The sequence below is a fragment of the Notothenia rossii genome (assembly GCF_949606895.1).
Source record: "Notothenia rossii genome assembly, chromosome: 9".
In the NCBI taxonomy this organism is placed as follows: Eukaryota; Metazoa; Chordata; class Actinopteri; order Perciformes; family Nototheniidae; genus Notothenia; species Notothenia rossii.
The window spans coordinates 72,034,113-72,059,128 of record NC_136907.1 but is presented as its reverse complement, the minus strand read 5'-3'; the positions used below and the strand labels follow the sequence as shown (position 1 = coordinate 72,059,128).

At 42.6% G+C, this 25,016-nt stretch overlaps 1 protein-coding gene across 2 annotated transcripts; it reads right to left on the bottom strand.

The window, feature by feature from the left end:
* Window positions 1-232: 232 nt before the first annotated feature.
* zzz3 (zinc finger, ZZ-type containing 3) lies at window positions 233-24,875 on the bottom strand. 2 transcript variants are annotated; one of them, XM_079651936.1, is made up of 13 exons: window positions 24,724-24,803; window positions 23,667-23,724; window positions 15,114-16,815; window positions 11,687-11,825; window positions 10,297-10,444; window positions 10,055-10,167; window positions 9,252-9,323; window positions 8,672-8,773; window positions 8,288-8,383; window positions 7,151-7,300; window positions 3,601-3,735; window positions 2,340-2,440; window positions 233-1,779 (listed from the first exon to the last, which is right to left on the bottom strand). In XM_079651936.1, exons 3-13 carry the CDS (start codon window positions 16,748-16,750, stop codon window positions 1,635-1,637), a joined length of 2,838 nt encoding a protein of 945 aa, XP_079508062.1. In that variant the 5' UTR covers window positions 16,751-16,815; window positions 23,667-23,724; window positions 24,724-24,803; the 3' UTR covers window positions 233-1,634. The 2 variants fall into 2 exon arrangements, with proteins under 2 accessions (XP_079508062.1, XP_079508061.1); XM_079651935.1 differs by lacking the exon at window positions 23,667-23,724 and having other exon boundaries at window positions 24,724-24,875.
* Between the last annotated feature and the right edge of the window lie 141 nt (window positions 24,876-25,016).

Sequence of the window (25,016 nt, the reverse complement as noted above, 5' to 3'; positions counted from 1 at the left end):
TGGCAGATACAAGAGGTGATGGTTTCGCTGTGAAAACTGGATATCTTCAAACGTCTTGTTTGTTCCAACAAAACCAGACATTTAGACAACAATTTCATAAAACTGCAGCAAATCCTCAGAAGGTGGACCCAGAGATGTAATATGCGAGTCATTGAATAATCATTGCATCTCGAAAACTACAGAACCAAATGTGGAGCCTTGAGTGACAGAATAACAACCCAGGAACCACAGGTGTAGAAACACTATTTTCACATACTTTTATTTCCACGGTTCTCCTCTAGCATTTTTTTTTTTTTACATTATTATTTTTTTTACATAAGAACAGACTGTTATACACAGATATTGAAGCGGGGCAGAGGGGGAGGTGAGGGAAAGGAGACGAAAACCATACCAAATGGTGTCTACTCAAGCACAACAAAATCTATGCGTATAAAACTGTGTGGGTTGTTCCACTGTGGAGGCTCCAACCACTACCCCAATTCTTTTTTAAATAGATTAATAAAAATACAATCTTTTAAATGGACCTTTTTAAAGTGGACTGCAAAAATGAAAGAAGATCTAGAGGCATGATGAGTGGATCGATAATGGAGGACGACGGTGCCACGCAGGAAGGGAGGAGCTGTGGTTCAGAGGTGGAGTTTCCTCCCGAAAAACAAAAAGATAATGTTTAAAAATGGCACACAGCAACTAGCGCTGGCTACTTTTCACCGTATACTTTTACACTCAACATGATCAACAACGGCACACATTGCGGGAGGAGGAAAATAATAAAATAAACAAACGTTCCGTCCGTCTGCCTTCAGAAACGTTGGCTCTCCGTGCTGTAGTGCTTCCTGTTAGACATGTTTTAGTGGAGAGAGAGCAAAGGGAAAGGAAATCGAGATGAAAGTGTGTGAGTGTGTGTGTGAAGGGTGAGAGAGCAGCTTTGTGTGTGTGACAGTGGTAGGGATGGCTCCAGTCTGTTTAACACATACGTGTGTGTGTGTGTGTGTGTGTGTGTGTGTGTGTGTGTGTGTGTGTGTGTGTGTGTGTGTGTGTGTGTGTGTGTGTGTGCAGGGCGTGGTGTGTATCGGCAGAACTTCCTACAGTCTGCGGCCAAAAACAAACCCGCCTCTGCGTCACTTCTCTCGCAGCGACTCATAAATACTCAATCTACGGATACCTAGCTAGGACATTTTTCACTCTTGCATAACACGGAGACCACATACACACATACATATCACTGATGTGTATCTTCACAGTCCGCTGTGACCACACATCTCCATCAGACTGATCTCCAGTTTGGGAGCAGCACAGGGAAGGGGGTGAGGGGTGAGGGAGGGGGGATCGGGGGAAGCCCTCCTGGAGTCACAGAGCTCGGGAATGTCGGTGCGCCTTCTTGTTTTTTTTGTGTTTTTAAAAATAGTGTTTCAAATCACAGATCCATTGAATAACCTGGCTGAGGTGGAGCAGGGCCTCCTTTGTGAGGAGGATCCAACATGGCCGCCCCACCAGCAGCAGCAGCTCGGCCCCCCCGCCTGCCTTCCTGCCGGGCGGCGGGTTGAGCGGTGTTCTTACACTTGGAGGATGGAGCCATGCACAGAGAGGCCTGTGGGATATGTGGAGAGATTCTGGAGCGAGAGGCGCGGGCCCTGTCATCTGTTGGCTGGAAAGTAGTTTGGGTCCAGGTAGTTGTAGCCCGCGCTCTGCGGCAGGCAGTAGTCCCGGTCCAGAAACGAGTCCTGCTGCTGCACCGGCTCCAGGTGGTGGTTCGGCTTGTGGGTCTCCGTCTTGAACAAACTGAAACACGGGCAGTAAAAACGTGTCAATTGAAAGCTAAACCATTTGGACTTCAAACGGGCTGTGTTCATCCAACTGGACATCTTTTCCATCTATAGCCCTCTGAAATATCATCTATTTATGTATAATGTGATAAGTTAGGGATGCTGCAAGCCACCCTAAGGACTAGATCGAGCACATTTCAATGGATCCATATCAGCTTAAATTTAGAGCAACTTAGGAAAAGGGTTATTATTATTATTATTATTATTATATTATTATAAATGAACCCTACCAGATGGTCATTCTTTCTTTATAAAAAACGATTAACGTCAAACAACAAGACAGGAATGAGTGTTTATGGTTAATCCAGAGAAGTTAATAATGTGCTGCCATAACAAGGCGTCACTTTCAACATTGCAGACATTCAAAAGGGAAAGTGACGACAGTTTGAACCATAAAAACATCTCTTATGGTAGACAAATTATTCTCGATTTTAGGTTTATATATTGTTTTGTCCAATTCAAACTGCTAGTGGTTTTGTGGGTTTTTTCTCTGGCGGCTGAGGAAGAAGATCTCACCAGTCGGAGCAGTTGGAGCAGAAGTCGACGGAGTTGTCCTGCGGACAGTCCTGACAGTGCCACCTCACTCCCTGGATGGGATCCATGCCGCAGACGTCACACTGCACAAAACAAACACATCTTCAGAACAGCATTCAACTATTCTTTCATTCATTCATGAATAACAGTGATCAGCAAACACTGGACAATAACATTTGAATGTCTTGACTGCCTGTCATCACGTCATGGATAAATTAGTCATTTGAATATGGAAATACGACATTAGCACTAAAATATAAAGTATTATATATCCATCAAACTGTAACTATTTCCACTGTTTTCTACTACTTCAAAGCTTCCTCTATTTCGTTGTGTGCTGCATTGTGGGATATAAAACATCCAATTAAAAACTGGAGTAACTCTAGGGTGGATTCTGTCATTTTAAAACAAAGTGTACCGTGTTTAGAAATGTGAGAATGAATGCATAGTTGGCAACTGGACCCAAACTTCGTCCCTGTTGGCCAAATAATAGTGTCTCCTGTGACCCTGTCATTTAGTTACCTCACATACATTGAGCAGTGGTATATGATATGCAGTAATATGTATACAAATGTTGGTGTGTTGTAGGGCTGTACCCGAATATCCGAATATTTGTTCGCTGGAGTATTATTCGGGTTTCAATTTCGTTATTCGAATATTCGCTTTTTTTTGTTGAATTTATTGAAATCTCAATATCAACGTAAGAGCTTGTGCCTCTTCGGGGGGTGCTAACACTTCCGTCTTTATATGTAGATATGACTATTTCTCCATTAATCTCTGTCACGTTGTTTCCATAGCAACAACAACTTTCGGTCAACTCCGCTAACTCTCCTTCAAAACAAAAGCATGTCCATACAAAATAGGAAGCCAAGCCAAATTACACTTAAGACATACAACTGCAACGAAAGTAACAAACACAATGTGATATCCTTTTCCATTTCAAAGAACACAAATTGGGTTACATTAACAAATAACTATAAAACAACAATACTGTAGAATAGCAAAAAGAATGCCGTGAATAAACCGAAATACACGGGTCGAAGCGGCTCGCTGCTGATTACTACGCCCCCCCCCCCACCCCCCGCGGAACGAATGTACGAGTGATTCATACGGCAGTCTCGGTCGGAGGGTTGGACGAATATTCGCTCCTGATTACTACCGAATATCCGGAGCCCGAAAAAATGGTATTTGGGACAGCCCTAGTGTGTTGTAAGTACACAACAGAAGTGTGCAAAGTGTTCACCTTGAATCCTACGTGCAGCATCTCATCCTTGTCTTCGTGGATCTCCTGCAGCGTCTGTTTTTTCAGCCGCTTCAGCTCCAAAAGCTCTTTGTACTCCGGCAAGCTTCTCAACTCCACAGGTATAGTCTCTTCGTCCTGAGTGTGAGGGAAGAAACAAACAAACATACATCAATATACACATACAGAAAGAAAAAAGACAGGAGACATGATGAGTGCTAGGCATCACCAAGTTGCACGTCGAGGACAAGAAATGGCCCTGTGAGAATCTGCAGAAGCATGAGCTTTATATAGACTCTTATTGGTGGCTGACTAAATACTTGTTTGCCCGACTGTATGTACGAATGACAAGAAAAGCCTTGAAACTTGAAAAACTTGAAATATTATTTTCTTCCTGCGAACTCGGCCGAAGTAAAGGACAGCGTTGTGAGGGGAGAAATGATTGCAGCCCTGTGTGGCTTTACTTCGGTCGGAGGGTTTGTTAATGGCTGGTGGAGCAGCCTGTGTTCTCAGCAGGGCGCAGCGACCCCGTTTCACTTAAAGGTCGCTGCCATCAAAGGGTGGAGAAGGGAAATGTCAGCTCTGAGGGAATGGCGAGCATCAGGAGTCGGGCAGTTCAAATGGAAATGGCTGGGAGGACCTCCTGCTGATTGAGCCGGTTTTTACACAACACGCAGCAGTGATTAAAGTAGGGAGCAAGTCACAGGCGAGGATGATCAAATGCCTGATTTCACCAAAAGGTGTTAAAGAGGGAACAGTCAGGCAGGATGAAAGGGAGCAGTTGTTTTAAATCATCTGGATTTAAATAGATTTGACAGGTATAAATCAAGCCTCCTGTAACATGCAGCTTTCCCCTCATCATCACACAGGTCACAGCTATAGTATAGTTTGAATGATTCATATATATTTTAAAGTTAGTCGTGCATATCTCTGTGAGCCTAAACTCTGCACTTTATGGTATTTCACATGTACATAGTTCACTTCCTCCACATTGGTCTATATTTATGCTGCATTGTTGGAGGAACCTGGGGCTGAAGATTTCCATTGCTATAACTACACTGTAGCTGCTGTGTATATGACAATAAGCCTTTGTATTGAACTTAGCACCTCATTTATGAATTGCACATGGACTGCTGTTTCCTTAACCTGTTGAGCCCCGAGCCTGTTTTTCAGGCCTCAGGCTTGAAAATGACATTTCCAGAACAATTGACTATATCTTCACTTCTAAAAAAGGGGTAAATGAATAATCGTGGTTCTCAAAGCAATGATAAACCTGTGAGTTGGATGTAGAAGAGTCACGGTACGTCCACACAGCGGCTTTGGGAAAAAGCTAGCCGGCGGGCGTGTCTGAAGCTCGACCAACAACCGACACACAAGCAGCGGTTTGATTGGCTAGAGCTTGTACTGGCATATGATTTGATTGGCTGACGCTTCCACCGAAAGCTTCAGAAGATTCAAAAGTTGAACATTGCTCAACTTTTGAATTCTGAGATGTCTGGAAATCTCCGCTTTGCTTCCCACAATGCAGTTCGGCGAAAAGTGAGGCAAAGTGACGTCACCCCATTCAAAGTGAATGGGCAGACGCGTTGGAATATTTGTTTAACGCTGCTGTGTGGACGTACCGTCAGAATCAATATAGAATTTGTTTATTTTAAAGTAAATTCAGATTGAACATAGTAAAAAAAATGTAAATTATAGTGTCCGTCCAAAAAAAAAACATTACTTATAGTGAAAACCACCCTTGAATGATGGGATAGTAGACTAAAAGCTTTAGGAATCCAAACTATAACATATAATAAGTACCCTGTATCAAGATTGATGCAAAAAAAGTGAAATGTGACCTTTTTAGAGAGATTTAGAAGAAAGAAACACTTCTGGGGTCATTTGGGTGCATTTTCCATATCTCTGGAACCCATCGGTCGATTTTGATGATTGACAACTCTTTTTAACCGTTAGAGCCAATAGAATCGAGGGGAGGTTCCTAAAACCCATCTAAACATTACCCATTGGTGAATAGAGTGATGCGTAGTCAGAATGCCCAAAACCGGAAGCTGTCATACACTCTCGTAGCTATCATAGCAGCTAATATGAAATCTCCGTTATTGAAATAAAAATGGAATGATGGATTATCAGTAATCATTTCAAAGTGACACGGACACATCGGATTAACCATCGGATTAACCTTCAGCAACATTTTTATCGTTTTAATGTCATTGAACACAACTTTTGATCAGAAACAGCAGAAGGTAAGACACATTGGATGTTTTTGCTACCTAAAGCTATGTTGTGTGATGTCTGGTTTTGCTGGCCGAGTTCTGATCGCTCAGTGATAATACTTATATTTCTGGAATCTGTGGAATCTCAGCTTGCTAATCGATATCTTGTTTGTGCAGATCCGATAAGTAATAAGGGTATTTTACCGTGAGTTCTGTGCTAAGTGCATTAGCATTCTTTCGCTCAGGGCTAATTCAGAGCCTTTGTTATTACCCTTATGTTTTGTTTTGCTAAAAATGGTTAATATTGTCTGAAAGCTGAGTTTCTTCCCGTTAAGTGAGTATGACACATTCATAGTTTGTTAAATGTTAAGAAGCCCTCAGACGCTGTTTCTTGCAAGATGTTGCGTCATGCCCCCGGTGGCTTAACTGGTAAAAGAACTGGGAGAAAAACAAGACCACAATGAGAAGAGGGCTCACCATTCAGATGACTGAAAGTATTACGTTGGGTTTTATGAATATTTGAGGATACTTTTGTTCTATTGCAACGATCTCATTCATTACTATTCTTTGAGAGAAATCTATATCTTATACTTGTATTAAGCTCTAGGGGACACAACGCAGCGAGAGAGGGGGGGAGATGTGTGAGCTTGTGATGAGCTTGATTAAGCAGTAAAGTGCCACAGCCTGCTCGGTGATCAGCGACACGAAAAAATCAGGAGATCAGTAACAAGATAATCTCCGGGGACACGTAAATACGAGTTGGATTTGTGCAGAACGAGTACATTTGAAGGTCCCCTATTATACTGTTTTTCATCAATATATTATAGCTCTCAGATATATACAAAACATGTCTCTGATTGACTGAAATACCAAACAGATCATTGCAGCATCCCAGAATCCCCTGTTTCCAAAGTGCTGATTCTCTGTGTGTTACTTTAGATGAAAATAAGGAGCCCCTCCCCACGCCCCTCTGAGAGAGATTTGGTTACAAAGAACTCAATGGTGCTCTAGGAGGAGATTCAGGTGATAAGGTGTGGGGGGGGGGGGGGGGTTACCTTGGTTGCTGATTGGCTAATGGTTACACAAGCCAAAACATTGTTATGACATCATAAAGTGTCCAAAATCTGATCAGCTCATTTTCAGACAGGTTTTTTATAAATGGATCAGGACAAAAAGAGAGAGAATCTTTGTTCCTGAAACTTTCAGAGTCTCTTTCCACAGAGGGGACACATGTTGATGTAGAAGAGACATGAAAAAGTGGATTTTGCGTAATAGGTGACCTTTAAATAATAAAAGGAAATCAATGCAGTTAACGTGTTTAGCGTGATGTGACTAACCGAGTCATCAGCCGAGGCGTCCTGAACGCTGCCGTAATACGCCGCACGCTCGTCTTCTTCATCCATGTAGACCGGAGGCTCGTAGGAGGCGAGGAAGGTGGAGGGCCGGTACAGGTGCTTGTTGAGGTGGTGCTGCCTCTTACTGGACGCCTGAGGGATGAACAGGTGGAGTTACAGGAGCAGACAGGATCAAACAGTTCCCTTTAAACATTAAGTTATTTTTAAATGTGTTGAAAGTCAACTAAAAAGTAACAATTGTGAATTATAAATATATGTAATACCTTTTAAGACCTTTTTTAAGACCCTTTCCAAACATTTTAATACCTCATCGCCACTTTGAGTTCTAACCGGTTACCTTGGCGACACACTTTACCTCACATTGACTATATACAGTATTGATTGTCCTTCCTCCTTATCTTCCAACCATTTGGACGCAAACTTGCATTTCCCCATAACGATGTTGTTTAACAACCGGCGTAAACGGACCTTTGCGCGCCATCAAGCAGTCCAACGAGATGCCATAAATAAACTACACAGAATCACACTACACACCTACGCAATGATTACATTCAGGCATACTGTAGAATACAACCTCTTTGGACAATTGATATACTTATTGAAAAAAAGCTACAAAATGTGATATCTTGGAAAATGCCGTTTAATACTTTTAATAGCCTTCATTTTCGCTGAATTGATTTATCAACTTTTAATACTTTTTAAGACCCGGCGGACAACCTGATTATGTGAGGCAAAAGTATGCAGAATTAAATAAGAAATGACACGATGCCCTTAGTTTATAATATTCCAATCTTATGTATTACAGCTGACCATTTCTGGAGATATTGGCTGTAGAGATGTAGATGTGGAGATGTCTGCCTTTTTTCTAAAAATAATCGAACTATGGCGCCCAAAACGTCCCAAAGGAAAATCTTAAAAACTCAACAGCAATGTCTCTTTTTTTTTTTTATTAAAGCTACTCCACAGTTGCCATCTCCAATACTCATTAACTCACAAAACAATAATCCAGATGAATAGCCCAGGAGAGAAGTGGTAACATGTCCCTTTTACATTTAAAAGGAAGCCCCATTAGTAACTCAGTGGGGTTAAGCGGTTTGTAAGTAAATAACCTTTAAATACCTTTTTAGTGTACATGCACAGGTTGGGTGTTCTTCCAGGCACGGGGATACCAGCTTTAGTCAGTTTGATGAAGTACTTTTGAACCCTACTGGCCACCTGGAATGTTTTAAAAGGAAAATGGCTCTGTTAATGATTTCCAACCGAGGAACAGCTGCTTCAGGTAATTGAGGTCACGCAAGTGTATGATCCTGCTGCCGGCAGGGGGTCTCTGCCTTTTAGCAGAGAGTACACGCCATGTAACCGTCTGTTTCAACAGTAAAAGGCACACAGATTTATCAGTGCGAATAAAACACAAGGACACATTAGCGCTCAGGTGTAGGTCATTTTAAAAACATCATGAGCATAAATCAAACGAGCATCAGTTGAATGGCATTTCTCCGTCACCTGTTTCGCTGTTCGATTGCCGAGCTCATCAGCGACCTTCTGCCACCGTCTGGACTCCACTTCCTCGGGAGGGAACTTCAGGAGAAGCTGCTCCAGTTTTTTCTAGCAAAATATACAAAAATTAAAACAATTTATTTGAGGCATGGATGATAATATACTGCATTGCGACATTAGTGTTTCATGTATTTTATATGATTTTATCAGAGAAATGTTTGAGAGCGACCTGCCTCTCTGCTCTTTAAAAAAAAAAAACTTTTTGAGAATGACCGTTATTTGATTTTATTTATTTTTGTATTACTGTTATTTATTCAACTCTGTTTCTCCATTTTACTTAGTTTGATTTACTTCCTCTGTTTTGTAAGGTTTTTAGTTCATTTAATTCTTTGTATTTAATTGTGTTCTGTTTTTATGAAAAGCAATTGGAAATGTGCTATATAAATAAAGTGTATTATTATTATTATTATTATTATTATTATTATTATTATGAAGTTATTCATTTTCTGAAATCCAAGTGAGAAACAGGGGTTGTCAAAACAATGTTATAATATCTGGGAAATAAATCCCAGCATGGAACACCCACCTGCTCCTCCACCGTCCACAGCTGGTTGAACGTGTCGGACTTGTTCGGCTGAGAGATCCTCCCCCTGATCAACTGTTAAGAAAAGATGAGTGACAGCCATGTTAAAGATACAGAATAATGGACACTGCACCGTTTAAAAGAGATCCGTCAAGAGTGACACACAAAGCCCGACTGTCAGAGGAGACTGGAAATTGGGAAAAACGCAGAAAACACAGTAACACTTCAGACTGACAAACACAATCCTGGGAGATGTCAGAGTGTAACCTTGGAGAATGCAAATGTAACGGCACAACATGAACAGGCAGTTCAACAGAAGGGATCCAGTTGTTTGCTCAGTGCTTGGCGCCGTCTAATCCCAACAATCAATCAAAAGTGAAACCTCACTGCCTATACAGAGGTGTGGGGGAGGCGGGCTCCTCATGTTTCCATAGATACCATCTTTTGTGCTCACATGTGCTGCATGCTTAACTCTCCCGGCGGGGGAGAGGAGGCCTACGCATGTAATGAGGTAACAACGGGATGATTTGTAGGCCAACCTGCAGGAGATCGGTTACTCACCGGCTATAGATAGAAACGGATGGAGCTGCATCTGCACTAATGATATACTGGGAGAGCATCACAGCTGTGTGTGTGTGTGTGTGTGTGTGTGTGTGTGTGTGTGTGTGTGTGTGTGTGTGTGTGTGTGTGTGTGTGTGTGTGTGTGTGTGTGTGTGTGTGTGTGTGTGTGTGTGTGTGTGTGTGTGTGTGTGTGTGTGTGTGTGTGTGTGTGTGTGTGTGTGTGTGTTATTTCAGCTGAGCCATACCTGTGCTTGCCTGCTGTTCTCCAGAGCGTCACTAGTGGGCAGAGACGAGTACATGGTGGACGACTCGCCTTCCTTCTTGGGCTCTACTGGACTATTTGGTCGGGCAGGCAAACCTGAGGGGACGGAAAGAGCAGAATTAGTACTTTTTAAGTGGAAGAAGAATCGTTAAGTTGTTCATTTTTATAATGAAAGGGTAGAAAAACTGCACACACAAAGACAAAGCATATACGGTGTAAACATGCCTTGGTCAAAGATCAGCTTTAGCCGCCTGGTTTTGCGCTTCTTGTCGCAGAACTCTCTCTCAAAGTCGCTGAGGCCTGAGGTGTACTGATCCCATCCGATGTCAGGGAGCTGCACGACTCGCTGAGGACGCGGCAAACCCAAATTAACCTGAGGGACACAAGAAGGTTAAAATCCATTAACAAATAACAAAAACACATTTTAACTTCTTAAACTTTCCGGCATCAAGGTTGAACATGGGGCAATGTATGAGAAGCAAACACTGCAAGACAAGTGCTTATGTTTTGGGACATTTTCTACTTTTGTTAACTATGTTTTGTCTGATAAATTTGTGCTTTTATAAAAAAAACGCCAGGCATTGCTTAACGTAGACCAAGTTAGCATGGATGTCTGTCTTCAAGTGATTTATAAATCTGTATTCAAAAGACTGGGTTGCTGGCTTTATACTGAGCTTTTCAAGACTTGATTTTCTTTTGTTTGAATGCACAATATCCTTCTCTCTGCACACAAATTACCATACGCTAATGAGTGAATATAACATTTAAGCAGGTCGTCGCTTTAACACGTGCAGCAGGTGTTCTGATTGTGTTCAGTGTTTTTGCATTTACATGAGTGGACAAATGTACGAATTCATTTCCCCTTCATATTTTATTCATGAGCATTCAGAAAGATCTAGAGAGAAAGGTGGACAGTCTGCACATCCTGTCTCAGTTGTGAACAGGTGCAGAACATAATCTGAGTCATACAGTGGAAAAGGAGAAGTGGTCTGCAGTGAATTATAAAAAGCTCCCAAATATTTATTCAAGCAGCGTTTCGAGCAGCCAGGTATCCCTCAGGCTAAAAACCTAAGAACAAGAACTCCTTTAAAAGGTCCCCTATCATACTGTTTTTCATCAATATATTATAGGTCTCAGATTTATACAAACATGTCTCTAAAGTGTTTGGCTCCAAACACCAAACAGATCATTGCAGCATTACCCATAATCCCCTCTGTTTCAGCCCTGTTTCAAAAGTACTGATTCTCTCTCTGTTACTTTAGATGAAAATAAGGAGCCCCTCCCCACGCCCCTCTGAGAGAGATTTGGTTAAAGAGAACACAATGGTGCTCTAGGAGGAGATTTAGGTGACAAAGTGTGGGGGGGGTACCTTGGTTGTTGATTGGCTAATGGTTACACAAGCCAAAAAATCGTTATGACATCATAAAGTGGCCAAAATCTGATCAGCTCATTTTCATTTTTTATATAAATGGATCAGGAGAAAACGTTTTTTCCTGAAACTTCCAGAATCTTTTTCCACAGAGGGAACACATGTTGATGTAGAAGAGACATGAAGAAGTGGATTTTGCATAATAGGTGACCTGTAATAGCTATTCGAACTTTGCCGTTTAGTTACCCGTTTCTGCAGCTGCTCCACAAAGCTGATGGGATCGGCGAGCGCCTCCCTCTGTTGCCGCGCCAACGTCTCCAGGTCCAGGATGGCCTGTGTTCGCTGGGCCTCGAGGACCCCGATGGTCTGCAGCAGCCTCTGGTAACTGAGACGCAGGAGAGCCCGGTTAGACAACAGTGGGAGGGAGGGACGGCTTACATTATTCAACCTGACACTCTCATTGCTGCAGTGCATCAAACTTTCAGACCCCGGACGATGCATAATTCAATCATGGAGCTGAGGGATAAAAGCGACTACAAGAAACCGGTTGTAAAAAAATAAGGTCTCATTTTTAACATGGACGCCTGAAAATGACCTAAATATGCAAACGAGCCCATCAGTAAGAAGGTTGTCTGTTGGTTTGTAGTTATTTTGTATGTCTGTTCCAAAACCTGATTCCCAGAGGAAGCATTTGTTCACAGGCCAAGCTTTGCAGGGAGTAATAGTATGTTATCCAGAATGATATTTTTGACGTTTTGTGGCTATGGTTGAAGCCGGATAGGGTTAGCAAAGAGAACAAAAAGAAAAGAAAAATCAGGAACCAAAACAAAAGTCAACCTTGGCAAGTCATTCAGCAGATGGAGAGAATTTGCAGATTTTAAAGGACTCAAAACAGATCCTTTCTAAATAATATTTTAAAAAAAGAAAATAGTGAGATAGTTTTACATCACTATATAAATGTATTGTTGACGGCTTAACAAAAACAAGATCAGTATCCCTACGACGGAAACACTGCTCACTTTGTGCACCGAAGCCACAGAAATCTAACCAGAATGAATGCTCCTTGCTTTGAGTCATTGCACAAGAAATGAAACAGACTCCAAACCTTTCCACTTATTTTGCAAAATACGCATTTAAAAAAAGGCATTTAGTTTGCAAAGAAAATGTGTCTCAAACCAGCTGCTCCTTTAGCAAATCAGCAACACAGCAACTCATCTATTGCAACTGCAGAAGGTAAGTGAGCATTCAAGGGGAAGAGAAGATGCACTTAAACCACTGCTCGGTAACTGAGCCCAGTTTTCATAGCAACAGCGAAACCTTTGCACGACAAACACTGGGTTTTGCGGCGCTTGAGGAGCCGTTCACGCTTTACAAGTCTGACCTTTCCTCTCACACCCTCTGCGCCACAGAAGAGCTGCAAACTGAGCTGTCAGTGACTAAGTGTGCTACTAAGTGTGCTACTGACGCAGAGGAGCCAAAGTGAACGGACAGGAATGTGACAGTTTACTACATGGCTATAACCTAATGCGAGTGCTCAGAGTGGATCAACCCCCCCCCCCCCCCTAACAGGACATGAATGAAAATCAATGCACAGGACAGAATGTATTCAACAGCTGCTGTGGTTTGAAACTCCTGTGAGCAAAACATTCAAACAAGTCACCGGTGCTTGACCTCATATCCCTCCATTAGATACACACACCACCCTTTGCACTAGGTGACGCTCTGCTGACCTCGTTCTGCATCACTGAGTGCGGTGAAGCTGTAAATCTGCCCCTGCAGCCACTACTGCACATTTCCTGTACTACAGTCACTCTGACTCAAAGATCTCTGCAAAAGCAAACAGCAAGCATGCCGCCTTCCTCAGATGAACAGACGATCCGTGTGTGTATTCATCTGTTTACAGGAAGTGAGGAGGACTTGGCGCAGCTTCTCCGCTCTCTGGACTCCCGCCAGGTGTCCGAGGAGAAGCCTGGTGTACCATTGCCACCTGCTGGGCCTCAATACCACTGAAAACCACAGGGTACAAATAAAAAGCTGGCTCGAATAAAGTCGTTTCTTGAAATCAGTCGAGGGGACTGTGTCCAAATGGACAAAACTGCACCATGAAAATAAAAGTTGTTCTGTAAAGACATCATCAATCATGTCCGTGTCAATTCTCCATATTCAGCAAACCCTAAAATGCCTAGTCATGCTGCCTTAAAAATGACTGCATTGATCGGAGCCTTCAAATACTCCTCGCTCAGCAGAAACTAAAACTTGGCACGTCACAGGAACTTGGAATCGGAGAGCGGTGAAATCTTACTCTGAAGCCAGTCTCCAAATGTAACACATTGACTAATATCGGTGTCAAAGACAAAGGGACCTCAGCTGCTGCACCCCCCCCCCACCCCCCTCCTCTGAAGATACATCCTGAATGAGCTCAGCATGGGACCTGCCCACCATCATAAACATCCCATCCTGTTTGACAACTAGGAACAAACCCCACACGAGGAACCCTTTTCCTGTCAAATAACTCATCGTACTGCGAACAGACGGATCCGAGGCAATCAGCAGTCTTTTTAAAAATCCAATCTCCCTTGGATATGGAAAGCGGGCAACTGGCAGCAAGTTCACACAATCACAGCTCGAGATAGAAGGTGGAAATGAAACGCTTACAAAGTGTAAAACTTGAGAAATACAGGAGCTATAGTTAGATGCTCGCTGATTCTCCCATAAACAAAGAGAAACAACCTCATAACACTTATACGTGCTGCTTCCTCTCATTTGTTTTCGAAGATAAAGAAGAAGACGTTTATCCCCCAAGTGGGAAATTCAGTTTGAGTCCAGTCTTTGGAAAAGAGGGATTGCAGTTTCAAAAGGGCAATATTGATTTCTTTAAGATTACTTTTCATTTGAACTTCTGTAGCTGTAGGTCAAGAACAAAGAAATGATCCTTAATAAGTACAACACTGCCAACAATCAGAGATAGAAAAGAAATCAGAGGGGCAGGAAAGAATCTCATTTGGGCTTTTGTCTTGTGGAATAAGAACATTTAAGATCTCTTAAAGCCTCTTAATTATAAATGTAACATTGAACAAATATAGCAGGAAATGGTCCGTAACCGTGACCAACCTGAGGGGTGGTTCAGAATCATTAACTTCTAATAATAAATACAAATACAAGCAGCATAGTCAAAGTATATAAACTGCTTCCCTAAAATACTTCAGCACTTTTTAAAAACAAATTTTTAACACAAACAAATCCTCATTAACTCGGAAGTGACTTCCTTCAAAGCCAAAGAGAAGAAGTAACGACCACAGAACACCGCGATCAACACGTGTGAGAGAGATGAGGAGGAGAGAGTTGGGCTGCTCAATTAATCGTATTTTAATCGCAATTACGATTATGGCTTGCAACGATTACGAAAACAACGTAATCGGAAAAACTTTTTTTTTTATACTTTTTTTTTTTATTGGTTTTTCAGTTGGATTATATTTAAAGTTCACGGTAATCAACTGATAAAAACATACTGTTCAAAAAAAATTCTCCAATAAATTGATGTTTTCAAAGTAAATGGATAATCGTTTTTAATAATCCTGATATCAATTATTGACCCGAATAATCGAGATTATGATTTCTGCCATAATCGAGCAGCCCTAGGAGAGAGCATAATCCCCGGGGAGCTCCTACATACTCTTTGTTGTGTTTAAGAGCCAGGTGGTCCGATTCAAAGTAATACACGTCTGGCTCCTCCTCCTCTTCCTCCTCTTCCTCCTCCTCCTCAGCAGGCTGGCTCCTCGTCACCTCCCTGCTTTGGTCCTCCACTTTAGCCACCACGGCCACAATGTCCTCAGCCATGGAGACCGGCCCTTCACAGGAGGGGCCCACAGAGCCTGAGGGCGCAGGTTCCTCCACCATAGGGCAGGCCTCCTCCTGCAGCTCCACCTCCCCCTCTTCCTTCAGGGGACCATTGTCTCGAGGAGGAGAGCTGAGCTTGGAGCAGGAGGCCTTGCCCCCGGTGGCTGCCCTCCTGGGTGAAGTCCGCAGGGTGTATCTGTGTTCATAGAGCTCTGTGAAAGAGGGGGGCGTGCTGGATACTGAGGGGTTGTACCCGGGCTCTGTCGGGGAGGGGGTTGTTGCTAGAGGGGGTGTTGTTTCTCCTGAGTTGTTGTTGTTGATTGGACTAATGTTCATGTTAGTGGAGGAGGTGGAGGCAGTGGCTTCCTGCAGCGGTGTTAGTGGCCGGCCGTTGGTGTCGTTCACAGTCTCGATCACCTGCTCCTCGTGGGAGACACACAACGGTTCCCCCACCACGTCCACCTCCACCTCCACCTCTACCTCCTCCACCTCCACCTCCTCCACCTTAGCCACTATCAACTCGGGGACAGGGTCCATTGGAACAAACGTTGGTGCAGGTGAGGCTGGCGACTCCCCTGAGCCAGAGACCTCCACCTGCAGAGGGACAGAGTTTCTACAAGGCACAGCGGGGTGGGGGGGTGAGGGAGCTGCCGTCTGACTGCCGTTAAGCAGTAACGGGGTGTTGGAGACAGAGGGGGGGGTCGCACTCGGCTCTTCAGTGAGTGCGTTGGGTTCCTCTGCTTTATTCTCCTTGAGTCCATTGGAGGCCTTGTGAGCATTGGGGGGCCGAGTTGCCCCGTCACACTCCTCGTGTCCATCCTCTGCCTTCCCCTCCGGCGGCTCATCTTCCTCTTTAATGTGGACAGGTGAGGCCGGAGAAGAGTTTTGGCTGGGGAAATCCTCACAACTGTTGTCCTTGCTAGGCTCTGGGACAGACACTGGACTGTCAGATTTGAGAGGCTCGGGGTCCTCGTCGTGTCCCTGAGACTCTGCGGAGCGGGAGCACCGCTTGGCCCTTTTGATTTGAGAACAGGCGTCCCGCGAGCCCTTCCCTCTGTCACAGTTCTCCGACTTCTCAGGACTAATGTCTTTTTCTAAACAGGATACGCTCCGTTTCCTGGTGCTGTTCCAATGCTCCGCCTCAGCCGGAGAAGCATTCGAGTCAGTCAACTTTTCCTGCAACAGGCCATCCTGCTGAGCGTCCTGCTGAGCGTCCTGCTTTGCCTCGTGCTTGGTGTCCTGCTGCGAGTCCTGTTTAACGTCCTGCTTAACGTCTTGTTTGGTGTCCTGTTTTGACTCCTGCTTGCCGTCCTGCTTCTTCTTGGGCGAGCGGGCCCTTGGCACCGGAGAAACCGAGGTGTCCTCCGGCTGGGCGATGCTGCGGTTCCTGAGGGTTCGACCACAAAAGTTCTCATCCAATCCATTGAGCCCCACTGAAGACCTTGTGACACGCGAGGAACGGGACGCGGCCATACTACGGCGGGTGCCTACAGTCTCCTCATCCTGGTGCTCTCTCCTCTGCAGCAGAATGTGGGCACCTGCAAAACAAACAGATACATGCATTACATTAGGTCCAAAACAGAACTGAAGAATGCAAACATTTACAGCTGAATTAAGACACCATGACACTACCTTTGCAACAACTATAAGCTTGATTGGTGCCTCTTGCTAGGCATGCTAAAAATGAATTCATGAATGGAACCTTGGGGCTTTCAAACAAAAGCGATCACCGGTAGGCCTTTGCAGGGCTGCTCAATTAATCGTATTTTAATCGTATTTTAATCGCGATTAAGATTATGGCTTGCAAATATGACGAAAACAACGTAATCGAAATAAAACGATTTTCTTTTCTTCTTTTTTTTTAAATACAATTATTATTATTTTTTTCAGTTGAATTATACTTAAAGTTCGGGATAATCAACTGTTAAAAACATACTGTTCCAATAAATGGATGTTTTCAAAGTTAATGAATAATCACAATTACAATTATTGACCCAAATAATCGAGATTATGATTTTTGCCATAATCGAGCAGCCCTAAGCCTTTGTTAAATATGGCCTGGGTCATTGCTCAGCTCACACCAGAGAGTATTGATTTATCCTGTCATTGTAGCTAAGCAACACCTTCTGTCCACGGGCAAAAGTAGATGTCTTATCACAGGTCCGTGCGGAAGAAAGTAAAAAGAGACAAAACATTACGCAATAAAGACAGATCTCATTTTTTGGTGCTGGAATGGACCGTTCTTTCTCTAGCTATTGGGAAATATTGCAGCTCATATATACTGCTGCAAGGAAATAGCCATTTAAGATATTATATGCAGCAAGCATGCATGACAAGGGGAAAATAAATGTGTTACAGACAGTTCCTCAAATATAGGATAGATTGTGTCAGATACTGGAAGATTGTTGCTCTATAAATGGGTTGATAAATAATGTTGAAAAATGTGTGACCTCTTGACATAATCACTATTTTGTTACTGTATGAATGCAATGCATTGGTGACTAACAGTTTGTTTTGCTATATTCTTTATTAAAGTGGACCTATCATGCTATATTTGAATAATATATTTTAGGACCATACCTATATAAGGCATATTTATACTTTTTATTTTTCAAAATACCAAACAGATCATGCATTTTAGCCATTCCTCATTTCGCTCAATTTAACACTGTCTTTGCATGGGCTGATTCTGTGAGAACAGCACCATCTACAGGCCTGGCATATGTACTACAGCGTCTCTAGCGCTTTCCAACGGCAATGTCCGTGGCTGTCTCCTCCTGATTGGTGGGGTTGGCCCAATAGCCGTAGCGCCACTTCTGTGACGTCAGAGAAGTGTTCAAATCTGGATCAGTCTGTATCAGATCCGTTGCAGCCCCTTTTTAAGAGATTTGGGTATGGAGGAAAATAGAGAGGGTTGTGTTTTCTGACTCTTGGTGAGTTCCCTGGAACACCGGGGACACATTCATTTAGAAAAGACGTACAAAAGTGCATTTTGCATGATAGGTCACCTTTAAACAAAAAAAGAAGTAACACTTTGGTAGCTCACTTAGTAGAGCAGGTGCTTTTCTACTAAGTCTAATACCTTAACACACAGGCCACGTCCCTTCGTTACATGTGGTACACCTCTTTCCTGTCCATCAACCATACCATACAAAAAAGATAATAAAGTCTGCAAAATAATCATTAAAAAAGGTCAGATCTTCCATTTAGCCTCCAACACCGATCACAGTCTCTTTTCATTTCACAAATGTCACAGCTTGAATCTCATCTGTATGTGCTTGGCAACTCGGGAGATAAAGGTGATGGCTGCGCAGCGAGCATTTTAAACAAGGAAAAGCCCCTAAAGCTGTCAAGCAGATGACTTGTAAAAAAAGGGTAAAATACCTGCATCGAAATCAAATGCGTATATATGTTTTATTGAGGGCGTATTTATCCCCTCCCCGCAGAGGTTACTGCTTGCTCTGTCACACAAACAATAGATAATGTTGACTGATTTCTGACACAGAAGCAACACTGTAACGCTTACAGAGATAACACTGCAGACAGGTTTGTCATCTCCCACTGCAGACTGTCTCTCTCTGAATGGCAGGTGTGCCAGAGGACCAACAGGCTGCAATCCTTCCACCATTTAGCAAAATGTACTAACATGGAAAAGCTCCGACAACAATAATCCTACACAAAGCTTTACAGGCTTAGAGTTTGGAAAACCACAGGAAGTTGATTGTGATGTTCTAAACCCCTGAGGCAAAAAGAAAAAGGCACAACAAAGATTGGCCTGAGGTATTCCACGGACGAAGTGCATTTCTGTGCATTTTGACCAAAATGCTGTGGCTTACAGCGTAAACAGGAAAAATAAAACATAACGCTACCAGGTATGCTAATAGGTATTCAATTCTGGAAAATGTATTGTATACTAAATAATCCACAAATACCAGGCAGCCTTCAAGCAAACAGAATTCACTGTAATTTCCCTCAAAATGAAAACACTTGTTATCGAGGCAACTTGATTCATTTAGCTTATTATAAGCTTATACACAGGGGTGCACATAACTGGTACGCCGGTACGCATGCGCAGCAACAATCTGAACGTCACTTGTGTCTGTACAGCAGCACTGCACTAAAACAGCTGATCACAACGTTCACACGCGCTGTGGTCACGAAGCTCTGCACTCCACTTCACTCCCCCCCCCGCTGACACGCGCGATACAAAGGGCTCCACTCCCCCCCCCGCTGACATTCGCGATACAGAGGGCTTCATACTCCACTAGCACCCCCCCCCCCGCTGACACGCACGATACAAAGGGCTCCACTACCCCCCCGCTGACATTCGCGATACAGAGGGCTTCATACTACTAACACCCCCCACCTGACACGCGCGATACAAAGGGCTCCACTACCCCCCCCCCCCCCCCCCCCCCCCCCCGCTGACATGACTCCACTGAGAAAGTTGTGTGCACCCCTGCTTATACAATTGTTATAAAGCTTAAACAGTGCTTTAATACTTTGATTCTGTCCATTGCATAAAGGTGAATCAGATGCAAATCAATGTATCAAAAATAATATGTTGTGACTAAAAAGCTGCCGTAGATTTCTCATTACAAGGTAGGGTATCAGGTATCAGGTAGGAGGGCACTCTGAGAGCCAAGGCCGTTTCAATAACTGAAAAAGAGTGCGTGTATCCAGTTTCTTTTCCCATCGGTCTGGGACATTGAAAGGAAATAAACACATTTTCTAACAAAACCCTGCTCTTAAGGATTAAGCCATGACCAGCTTAGCCATTGCACTTTCCCTTCAAGATGCATACTCCAAATGGTCCAGGCCTGAAGGTAATGCTACCCTCATGTCCCAGGTCAAAGGTTGCTGGTTACCTTCGTCCTTGCTTTGTTACTCTTCAGAGTTAATACCACATGCTTTGACAGGAGCCTTCTCCACTGTTCTGTAACGATATCCTTCCCCTGCTGTCAGTGGAGACATCACGTCAAATATTGTTTTCGGCTTCACAAAGAGATTGAATAAACACCTCCCCAGCGTGAGACTGCAATCCTCAAGCTCAAGGACTTTAAATAAAAAACATACACGAATCAGCTTCATATATATTCCTCCTGAGTAGCTACAGATCAGCTATGGGGTCTCGTAATGGTATTCATCAAGATTGGTTTTGCTCGAGCAGAAACAACTCGCAACAAATATCCTCGAGACAAAATAATGAATCAAACAACAGATGACAATAAAAAATATAACGTGGTAAAGGTCATTATAAAGTGACTCAGTGGAAGATGATCTCACTTGGTGTCCTTTTGCAGAAATGACAAATTAGAGAATAGATTACAGCCATTAAAGATGTGGACGTGGTGGTTATTTATATTCTTCTGAAGTACATTAATCTGTGGCCCTGTCAAAACAGAGATTCGTTTTAAAAGCTCCTTGTTGCTATTTCTGGGACAATTGCTCTCCTCCTACACTGGGCTAAGCTAACACAACAACAAGAACATTTTGATAATATTCCTTCAGGGGGCAAACATAACAGTCACCTGGAACAAGCACTACCACATGCACAAATTACTCACACTCCGCTAAAGACTCCAGCTGAGAAAGCTAATGTGATTTGTCCATGCATAAAATAAGAGAGAAAGAAAAACAGAAAGGGGGGAGCAGCTGGGGGGGGTGGAGTCAGACTGAGCACTCACCGTTACGACTCAAAATTGACTAAACTAATTAAGTCTGCTCATCTGACCTGCTGTCAAAAACCAAAAAAGCTAATCATTATTTTAAATGATCAGGGGGTCACCGTATGGCTTTATGAAACATCTGTAAACACGTCCACACATTGTTTCACAGCTGACAAAGCCATTCATAAACAACTAATGCTGCCTTCAGGTGCCTGTTGGAAACATCATAATAAGCTTTGCGCCCATGAAACAATTGAAAACAAGTTATTACTTTAATCCAAATACCTGTTCTAAGAGTAGGCTCAAAGGAATTTTAAAAAAGGAGGCGTTGTGTCAGACATGTCATGAAATAAAGAGGCCTGTTTCTTTTAAGTCCAAACTCTTAAAAGTAGAAGAACTTTTTATTTAGGGAAACAATTAACAAACTGGCTATCATTTTTCTTACACATTTAGTTTTATTGGCTATCGTGAATCAGAATCAAATCATGAATCACAGCTTAGGTTATAAACGTAAAAAGAAATAGATACTGTTGGCCACTGGTTGAAATCCTGAAAAAAAAAAAAATGTATACAGTTTTCTTCTTTAAATTCCCCTATAAAATAGTGCGCGTTTTAACTCTTTTTACCCCCATAAAAAGTTATTCAAATAAAAATAAAGGTATACTCAGAGCATTGTTTTGGTAGACTGCTCATAAATCATGTTAAAAATAAGGCCATAATGTCGGACAAGAGGTCACAGACAGACATTGCTTTGTTTTATAGGGGTCAAAAGCCAAACAGGTTGTGAATAAGTGCTTCAGACCACAGAGCAGCTTTGATTTGTGTTTTCACTTTACTGATGGGTATGTGACAGTGGACAGTTACTGGTACAAACACAAAGGTCCTTTGTGTGTTTATTTTTTGTCATATAAACATTTCACTGATAATTTCTATTCGAAAATATAAGAGCAAGTTTAAAACTATCCCTGCCTTTTCAAGGAAAACATCTCAACACAGCAAGTACACCTGACAGAAAGTGATTTAGCATTTTGTGGTAGAAGAGTTTAAACATGTTTAAGTCAGCAATGGGGCAATTTCCAGTAGCAGGGTATAAGCAGGAATCCTGAAGTCAGATGTAATTCCTTTTAAGACCTTTTTTAAGACCCTTTCCAAAAAATGTAAGACCTCATCGCCACTTTGAGTTCTAACCGGTTACATTGGAGACACACTTTACCTCACATACTATACACAGTATTGATTGTCCTTCCTCCTTATCTTCCAACCATTTGGACGCAAACTTGCATTTTCCCCATAACGATGTTGTTTAACAACCGGCGTAAACGGACCTTCGCGCGCTATCAAGCAGTGAGCGCGCGATGTCCTGTTCAGATGACGTCAAATCCAACGGGATGCCATAAATAAACTACACAGAATCACACTACACACCTACAATGATTACATTCAGGCAGACTGTAGAATACAACCTCTTTGGACAATTTATATACTTATGGGAAAAAAAGCTACAAAATGTAATACCTTGGAAAATGCTGTTAAATACTTTTTAATAGCCTTCATTTTCGCTAAATTGATTTATCAACTTGTAATACTTTTTAGGACCCCGAGGACACCCTGAGTAGAGCACAGTAAACAATAAAACATATATAAACACCTCACAGCTGAAACCAAAGTCCACAGTCACAATCTATTAATAAATATGACGTATTTTGCACATACCATGTATTGCACGTCCCTAGTCTATGTAATAACATAACATCTTCTCCTTTGTCTGTCTCAGCTTCTTATGTGGGGTTTTGGTCACAGGAATAAAAGATTTGATTTGATTTGTTATCGTTTATTTGGAAGGGACATTGCACATTAAGGAACACTTTAAGCAATACATGTACCAAGTGTAAATATGCCGGATTTAGCTTTTAGCTACTTTCCATCCGCAGTCCCTACTTTCTAACTGGGTTGTTTGAGATCATAGAACATAACAAAAAACATATATTGTTCCTGTTACTGATTTCCGAATTTCCATCCCAAAATCCAATAGAACAACATACTCTCTAATAGTTGCAAAATAGCTCTTGAGCAATTGCATCAGTCTCAACACAATGTTTTGATTACAAATGTCATGTTATTGCTCATTAATACATGGTTTAAGCATAGTTATATCTGTGCATAGTAGCCACATGGTTATTGTTTAGCTTTTGCCCAGCTTTATTTTCCTTGTGTTTATTTCTATGTATGTAAATTAAGAGCATCAAAAAACCTGAGTCACATTGAGTGAATGTACGTACTTTGCCATGTATAACTTCTGATCCTGACCAGGACAGCGTGTGCTCATAGGCAGCAGTTTAAACATGAATGTTGAAGGTGTCATTGCCTGAATATGTTATGAGTGGGTGCAGCTACTCAGACAGACAGTACCCATGTGTGATTGTAATTCTCAATCAAACCACTTCCTGTACTTCACTAAGCGTGTGTTAGGTGAAGTTATGTTAACACGTGCTGATTAGTTTACTATTATCATGACAGACCAGGACTTACACACGGGTCATTTGCTATCAACAACATTTTATGGCTGTAAAACCCAGTTAATCATAAGCAAACACACACATACACAACCTTACTAGCTCAGTGTGATGAAAACTATTGTTGGAGAAGCAGCTAAGCTAACACTTGAGTTTAGGGTGAGAAATTGCTTTTAGGAGAGAGGAGCAAGCTTTGAGCCGGTTTACCGTTTAGTTGGGCAGTTCATCTCGGTTGTTGATGTGTAGTTAAACACTTCCACAGGGCCTATTGGCAACAAAAAATCCACGAAGTGTTGTTGGTTTACATAACGAAAAGAAACGCTCAAATCACAACATCCCAGCTCATCAGCTGCCGAGAGATAAATGTCTAAAAAGTTAAATGCTGTTAATCCGGAGACTAGACAGCGCTGCAGCTGCATGTGCCGCCGGCTGGGTTAAGACTAGTTTACAGCAGGTGAACTCTTAAGTTTGGGATAAAAACCAAAACAGTCAGTTCATGAAGCTGGGCAGCAGGCTACATGTTAGCAAACAACTTCCAAGCGAGCGTTGATGGACCTGGACGTTAGCTTGCCGTTTAACGGACTAGACTTAGCTAACTAACTTACCGTTAGCTTCCAGGGCTAAATATATCACATTAACGCTTGAGACACCAAACTGCAGACTGTTGCACCCGTAAAATTCACATATTATCCGACATGCTTCCCGTGACACCCAACTAACAAGTACACAACAGTATACAAGCCTGTTTTGTTGTTCTCATGAACGACTAGTTAGCCAAGTTGGCTAACGTAACCTCTGCTAGTTATCCCATAAACTGCATCGTGCAGTGAAGAATCGTGGCGATGTGTTAGCCCCTGAGAGAGCGACACTGACATGCTAGCTAAACTAGCCCGACAATTGATACAGTCATTAAGTCCACCAATGATACACAAACCAATGGAGGGCTTCTCTACTAACATTGTATTACACCGAGGTTTCCAGTTCAGACACCGACAGAAGCAACATGATTAACAGCAGTGCTATAACGGTAGTTAGTAACCAGTTAGCAGCTAACCACGGCTAGCTGCTGCAGCCGAGTAGAAGCTAGCCAGGCTAGCTGATTGTTCCGCGCATAACTTTGCCGATGTATTTGTGTACTGCGAACAATGCCGGTCAGACATTTTTGGAGGGTTAATAAATTAAGGTTTTGTCATTTGTTGTAATACAAGCCGCGAACTGCAGGCATACTTCTAAATAGCGTTTGTAGCTTAAGAATTACACATACCTCACTTCCGTAAATTTGCTGCACGTTCGGCCGCAGCCATGTTTTCAATCCAGTCAACTAGTCGGGGTGTGAGCCGACTCAACCGCGCTCTCAAAACGCAACACTATACTGTACATTTCTGCCCTGCCAAGAGTGCAACCGGGCAACTCTTCTCGGGGTCCCCTCGTTTATTTAACCATTATTTATTGACAGTTTTTCTATAATGGAAAACACATAGTATAATTTACTTTTCTTTGATATGTATCCTTGTTCCTTATCTAACGACCACTATAGGTACCCAGCAGAAATGGAAA

Coding starts and splice junctions, on each gene's coding strand:
- zzz3 (XM_079651935.1), bottom strand. CDS start 16,750: ATGGCCGCGTCCCGTTCCTCGCGTGTCACAAGGTCTTCAGTGGGGCTC. Junction 8,384..8,671: donor GCAATCGAACAGCGAAACAG/GTGACGGAGAAA, acceptor AAAACATTCCAG/GTGGCCAGTAGGGTTCAAAA. Junction 3,736..7,150: donor ACGCCTCGGCTGATGACTCG/GTTAGTCACATC, acceptor CCTCACACTCAG/GACGAAGAGACTATACCTGT.